This window comes from Tenrec ecaudatus, chromosome 14, assembly GCF_050624435.1.
Source record: "Tenrec ecaudatus isolate mTenEca1 chromosome 14, mTenEca1.hap1, whole genome shotgun sequence".
In the NCBI taxonomy this organism is placed as follows: domain Eukaryota; kingdom Metazoa; phylum Chordata; class Mammalia; order Afrosoricida; family Tenrecidae; genus Tenrec; species Tenrec ecaudatus.
The window spans coordinates 87780690-87788311 of NC_134543.1; the positions used below are offsets into that span (position 1 = coordinate 87780690).

At 37.2% G+C, this 7622-nt stretch overlaps 1 protein-coding gene across 1 annotated transcript; it reads left to right on the forward strand.

Moving 5' to 3' along the window:
• The first annotated feature begins 889 nt into the window (after positions 1-889).
• On the forward strand, positions 890-1843 carry LOC142426681 (olfactory receptor 4K2-like). Its single transcript, XM_075532263.1, has one exon. It carries the CDS (start codon positions 890-892, stop codon positions 1841-1843), a length of 954 nt encoding a protein of 317 aa, XP_075388378.1.
• The last annotated feature ends 5779 nt before the right edge of the window (positions 1844-7622 follow it).

Sequence of the window (7622 nt, forward strand, 5' to 3'; positions counted from 1 at the left end):
TTCAGATGATAGATTGTGATAGCTACCCAGGAAACAGTTGTTTGAGTTGATATACCAACATCACTGCCATTGATTTGATTCTGATTCAGAATAGAATTGTCCCATGAGATTTTCAATGCTGTCAATTTTTTACAGAAGCAAATTTTCACATCTTTCTCCACGGAGCTTCTAGTGAGTACTAACTGCTGACCTTCTGAGTATCAGGTAAGCACTCAAAACACTGGGCTAGCAGGGAGGCATCAGTGTTTACACAAACCCAATCACACTCACTGGTATCAAGTCAATTATGACTGATGGTGACCCTACAGGACAGGGTTGAACTGCACCTGTGGGTTTCCTAGACTGTAAGTGATTATGGGAGTAGAAAGCCTAGTCTTCCTTCTGAGGAGATGGCTGGTGATTTCGAACTACTGACTTTGATGTTAACAGCCTAACTTGTGACCACTATACCACCAGGGCCCCTATCAATGTTTACAGAACCCCCCAAATTCTACTGAATTGATTCTGACTCATAGTTACCCCACAGGATAGAGGAATGACTCCATATGGTTTTCAAACTTATGAATATTTATGGGAGCAGACTGCCTCAATCTTTCTCCTATAGAGCAACACAATGGTTCACACCCCTGATCCTTTAGTTGGCAGCCCGACTCTGAATCCACTGCACCACCAGGGCCCCATAGGACACCCATGACTAATTCTCCTATGTCCTCTATAGGGACAATAGACAATACTAGGTTACATACACATCGAAATCAAAAGCAAAAATGATCATTGTATCTTCAGTAAAAGTAGAGTTTCAGAATTACAGTTTTTGCTTCATGGAGTATGACTTTTTCTTGATTTTTGTTTTTCTGTGGTACAGGCTTTTCACCCATCAATTAATGCAATGGATGTTGCCAATAAATCAACTGTCTCTGAGTTTATTTTGCTGGGCCTCTCCAGTTCCTGGGAGCTACAGATGTTCCTCTTCTCAGTGTTTTCATTGTTTTATGTAGTTACAATGGTGGGTAATAGTCTCATCGTCATCACAGTTATCGCTGACTCTCGCCTACACTCACCCATGTATTTTTTGCTTACCAACCTTTCAATCATTGATATGTCTCTTGCTTCCTTTGCCACCCCCAAGATGATTACAGACTACCTCACTGGACATAATGTTATTTCCTTCGATGGTTGCATAACCCAGATCTTTTTTCTTCATCTTTTTACTGGTACCGAGATTATTCTACTCATGGCTATGTCCTTTGACAGGTATATAGCAATATGCAAACCCCTCCGCTATGCTTCGATCATAAGCCCTCAAGTGTGTCTTGCCCTTGTGGTGGTTTCCTGGGTTGTGGGAGTCATGCATTCAATGAGCCAGGTCATCTTTGCCCTCACTTTAACATTCTGTGCTTCCAATAAGGTAGATAGTTTTTTCTGTGACCTTCCTGTGGTTTTCCAGTTGGCGTGTATAGAAACTAATGTTCTGGGTCTCTTTATGATCTCAACAAGTGGCATAATTGCTTTGTCCTGCTTTATTCTTTTATTTAATTCTTATGTCATTGTCTTGCTTACTATCAAACAGCATTCTTCAGGGGGATCCTCCAAGGCCCTGTCCACTTGCACAGCTCATTTCATCGTTGTTTTCATGTTCTTTGGACCATGCATCTTCATCTACATGTGGCCACTCAGTGATTTTCTGATAGACAAGGTTCTGTCTGTGTTTTATACCATCTTTACTCCAGTCCTGAACCCAATAATCTATACCTTGAGGAATCAGGAAGTTAAGACAGCCCTGAGGAAAGTGAAGAATAGGTTTCTAAAGTCCAACAAAGCGACCCCTCATCATTATTTTTAGGTTGAACTTCTTGTTCTAGGTAAATTCTTGTCTTAACTTCCTGGGCATCGAGTGCCACGGATATTGCCCACACAGGACTGGCCATAATTCTGTGTTCAACTCTCACTACTAGTGTTCTCAGCCAGCTGAACTTGCCACGAATTTGTGAGGGCACATGGGAAGTGTGTTTGAAAGTATTCTCATGTTCAAAGGCTCAGAAAATATTTTAACTTTCAGAAGAATACGTAGAGAAATAATTTCTTGCAGATGCAAATGCTATCTGTCGCAAGTGTCAGAGTGGTTGTTTCAGCAGGATTTTCAATATTAATAATGGATCCATTGGAAAAGAGGGACAAAGAGTGGGGAGAGGAAGGATAAATAACACAAGTAGGGGTTCATGGCATTTACTTACAGCTAGCAATAGATCAGCTACAGCAGTTGTCCTTAAAGAATGACAAATTAGCTAAATTTCTATAAGTCTCAGGGACTTCATATTGCTTCAGGAACTTAGACTTTGAATGACTTCTTTCCTACATCCCTGAGTCACTTCTACTTAACATTTAACCGATTTGCAATCTACTCTATTCAAGGAAAGCAGACTTCTATTTCATTTCATAGGCTGGATAAGTCCAATAAAGTAAATGGAAGAGTCTCCAGCACTCACTCTTAGCAAATAAACAGCAATATCACTGTAGTAACTCCCTTTAAGAATGCAGAATCAGTAGAGACGATGATGGAGTCCGCAAATCAGTACCGAGGCTGATGGATTCTGCAGAAATATGATATGTACTGCAGAGCAGTTCACTTTGTTTAATACTATGGAAATTTAATCGCTGGGAAGTTAAACTCAGAATTAAATGAAGAAATGTAGATTATAATAGTATCTGAACCAATGAAGAACCTACACTTTCAAGTGTAATATTGCTGTGCATTTTGGTTAGATTACTTTTTTCTTTTAGCCTTTGGTTGCAAAATTTTTTAAAAGTTGTGGTTAGTGACACATTGTCAATATCATAAGCAGACGTCTCTGTAAATAGCCTTTATAAGATGAAATAGTTTTGAAAAGAAAGTCAGGGGCAATATTAGCTCTAAGGCCCACAAGTAATTACTTACATTGGATGGAATTAGGATCGCAAGTCTGAAAGGCCATGCACAATATTTTTCGGTGCCATATTTGGTAAATTGTGTTTTTGAATGATGAGATACATAAATGATTATCACTTGGAATTTATGAAGTGATATTTATAAAATATCATGCCTATTATATAATCCACCTTGCAACTTATGTTTCAGATCACATCCTTTGCATGGATTAAAACAGTATTCGATAAATGTCAAGTTGTTATTTTCTGGCTTTACTGAGTAAATGACAACAAGGATTGTTTATGTGCTCATTATTATCTCTGAGGGACACATTAAGAAGAGGAAATTAAAAATTTTCCATTTAAAGCCAAATGACAAGAATGTGTTTTTTATTTATCAGTGTCTATGTTTCTTTTCCCCCCTCTTTTTTAATGCATTCAATGAATAAGGGAACAAATTCTCAATTATAAGTGTATGCTATTGTATTAGACACTTAGTCAAGTGTAAAGTTGTTCGTTAAATTGTTGGCAGTATTCTCATAAGAAAGACATTTTTCTATCCAAACAATCAAATAGCATTATTCTATTTGAAATAAGGATAAAATCCAACTTTTAGGTTGTATGTATTAACCTTTTTTCTCTTTTTCAGTAGCATTGAAAATATATTCCAGATCAAAGACCTCATTATTTTAAAAGACTTTTTATTGCTGTGTTAGAAATGCCAAAAACAATTCTTTCAAAAATATTTTTGGTCTGAGAGTATGTTAACAGTGAACTATATTTTTGTTTGTTTGCAACATCAAATGTGGAATCATTTAAAATGAGCACCATCAGCCTTCAGTGATATTTGTGGGGACATAGAAAGCCCCCAAATATTAAACAAATAAACAAACAAAAACCCTGAGTAATTTGGTAGTAGATAACTGTCCTCAGATAAAGCAAATATGGAGCTAGATTGATAGCTCGGCTCTGCAGTTGACAATAAACAAAGACCACGGACAACCTCTGAAGAACTAATAGTCACCATCTCTGGTGACACACATGAGGAATCACTGTCCAAAATATTTCTATATCTTAAATAGATACTGTAGTCTTCATTTGGGGTTACTTGTAAGTGATCTTATCACTATATTTATTTAAAATGTTGTTGAAGCCTTGGTCCCCAGGACAAGGCAGTGGAGTTGTCACTGGCTGCATAAACCACAGTACAGATAGGGCCATGCACTAACAGAGCCTCTAAAGGTGGAAGTAATGATTTGCAAAACAGGTTCCAGCAGTGCTTACAAAAGTGGGTGAGACTGCCCACTGGTGGTCTTCGCTGGAATGATCCAGGGGTCGTGCAAAAGCAGATACCTACATTTTTATCTTGGATTATGGTCTATACTACCAACGTTGTTTTTTTTTAATGACTATGGGGCCACTGAATAATTTTTGTTTTGAAAAGAGCACAGTAGGCCAAATAAATTTGGCACCCTATGGGTTAGACAAACAGAGTCAAGTAATACAGATAACCATATGAGCTTGAGGATAGTTTTCAGTGGTCGGCACTATTTCCAATAACAAAATAGCAGGAATGTTGAGATTTGAAGGATTTACAGGAAGACGACATTGACACCCACCTTTATCATCTCTTAGGTGTTTGTGGAGCCATGAAACACATAAATGGGCTTTTAAAATCTGTGACACAGATCTTGTAAAATTCCCTTTATAGGAGTAATTGAGTTTAGGTATAAACAAAACTATTATAATCAGGTTTAGGTGAAAATAAAAAAGATGACATCTTTTTATCATTTATTAGTTTATTTTGTCTCTAGAAACAAAAATATGGAACACTTCAAGCAGTGCAGTGGCCTTGCTAATCTCAGTATCATTCCAATTTAGTGTTTGTGCTGCCGAAGTGACTTCTAATATGTGATGTATGCTTCTAAAAAACTTTGAGGGAAATTGCAGAAGGTGGTGTAGTGAAATGGTGGTGAGTTTCCCACAAAGCTCGTGAAATGGAAGTCTCAGATCACCTCCTTTGCATGTGTGCTCCAAGGCCCTCAATTAGGCCTAAAAACCTGTTATCTATAAGTTTGATTTTTGTTTTGTTTTTTCTTACCATGTCTCCCTCAGATCATAGATAGTTTAGGCTCTTCAGAATGTAGATCCATCCCTAAAACAGGAGTAAAAACCAGATATTCTGTTGTCTTTTTAACGTACTGTTTATCAGAGGTGTGAACTTGGGCAAGACACTTACTCAGTTTCTTCATTTGTAAAAGGAGATAATAATGGAACTTAACCCATAAGCTTGTTTAAAGAATAAAAGAATCAGTTTGTGTAAGATCTAGAATAAGTGTTCAATACATGTTAATCATAATAAAAATTTTGATCAACTATAGAGATATATGTAAGTATGTTTAGATTATTGATTTAGATTTGGGAGATAATTTCCAGAGTAATTAGCCTTCAACAATTCATACATAATTGTTTTTGTGATATTAATTATCAACTCCACATAACTGTCACTCCTTCCCTGACTTTCCCATTTCCATTTCCCCTTTCCTATTCCTCCCTGCCTTCTGAGCTTCACTCCTGGGCAGATCCTCCTGTTTTGATCTCACATGGTTGAGTGTGCCGCCCTGCTGTTATAGTTTACTACATAGGTCTGCTTTTCGTTCAGCTGAAAATTGAGCCACAGGGGCACATTCAGCTGCAGTTCTAAAAGGTGAGCAAGGGTCATAGTCTCAGGGGTTCCATTTGTCTCTCTCAAACCTGAAAACCTCATCGTTTTCTAAATGATTTTAGGTTTATTTGTCAATATCTTTTTCAAGGGGCTTTGGCACGTCTCTCAAACTGATAATTGAGGTGCTTAATTTGAAAATAAGATTTTATAATGGTAAATATCTATGTCTGAGTATGGGCACCTAAAACGAACATGCATCAGAAACATTCTTCATAGGCCACAGCAGAAGGATCCAATATGAAAAGTTCACTAAGCAAACTAGACTTAACCTTAAACTCACCTGTAGCAGCTTTAAGAAACACAATGGCCTATGCTGAGAAGGACCAGATAAACCCAAAGTTACAGACTTAGAGGTCATTGGACTTTGGTTTGGATCTTTTGCTCTCAGGTTTCCCAATAAATGGCAGCTTGAGGCTACTATATGTTTGCTATTTTATGCTTTCCTTTATGACATCTTAATATGGCTGGCATGTTTCTGCCTTTGTGAATGATCATTATGGAATCATTTGCCTGATCTCTAATCCTCATTGTTTGTGTAAATAGTATCCAGTCACTTGAGTATTTTATCTATATAGCTCAACAACCCATGTATTTTTATCTAAAAAGCTGCCCTATCCATGCATAGTTAACTTTTCTAAATAGCATTAGAAATTAGATATCATTGACTGGATTAATGATACTATCAGTATAATTACCATATGACCTATAGGGATGATGTATAATGTTCTCCAGTAAAAGTATATTGATGTCTCTAAAAATGTGATTGAAGTTGTCAGGGAATTTGTCTTGCTTGGATCCACAGTCAATACTCATGGAAGCAGCAAAGAAATCAAATGACACATTGCACTGGGTAAATCTGCTACACAAAACCTCTTTAAAACATTGAAAAGGAAGGATATTACTCTGAGGACTAATGTGCACTTGATACAAGCTCTGGTATATTCAATTGCATCATATGCATATGAAAGGTGGACCTTGAAAAAGGAAGACAAAAGAATAACTAATGCATTTGAATTATGGTGCTGGAATATTGAAAGAACAATCAGTCTGTCTTGAAACTAGTACAGTTAGAATGATCCTTAGGGGCAAGGATGGCAATAGTAGATTTTACTCATTTTGGACATGTTTTTAAGAGAAATGAGTCCCTGGAAAAGGACGTCATACTTGGTAAAGTAGCAAACAGTGAAAAAGAGGAAGATCTTCAATGAGATGGATTGATACAATGGTTGCCTAGATGGGTTCAAACAATTGTGACAGTGACACTGGACAGGGCAGTGTTTTGTTCTTTTGTACATAGGGTTGCTATGAAACTGAACTGACTGGACGGCACCAAGAGCAAATAGTGGGCAGGGACATCTATAAACTATAGATCGATAGATTTTGAGTTCCCATTTAATTGTAGCCCTAATCTAAGAAAAATTGATTCTTATGATATGAACCTACTCTATAGCTGCTCTCATGAAGAAATCCCTAAAAAATTGCGTGCTATAGGAGAGTATGGTGAAGAAATCGGATAGTGCTAAGCTATCAGAAAGAATAGCAACTGGGATCTTAAAGGCTTGTCTTAAAACAATCATTGGTCTCAAAGAGATGACAACTAAATCCACATGGAAGAAGCATACCAACCTGAGTGATCCAAGGATTGTAAATAATAAAACCCAAACCTGGAAGAGGGACTGGTACGAGAGTTTCAAGTTTGAGCCTTCAGTTTGCAGAAGGCTATAGATGACAGTGAAAGCCCAAAATCCATTTGTGGGTCCCCACATGGATTAATCCTCCAGTGAATTCCCTCTGACCATTGACCAAAGACAGGACTAGCCTTGCTATCAGACATAGTGCATTGGAAAATGTACCAGTGCAGATGTAGTTATGTTAAAATATAATGTGTTATTATTTGCTCTCCTATTTGACCGATTTTAATTGTTTTCGGTTATCTTTTCACCTGAGATTTTTCTATATTTAATTTGTTGTTGTCATTTTTGTATGCTTTACT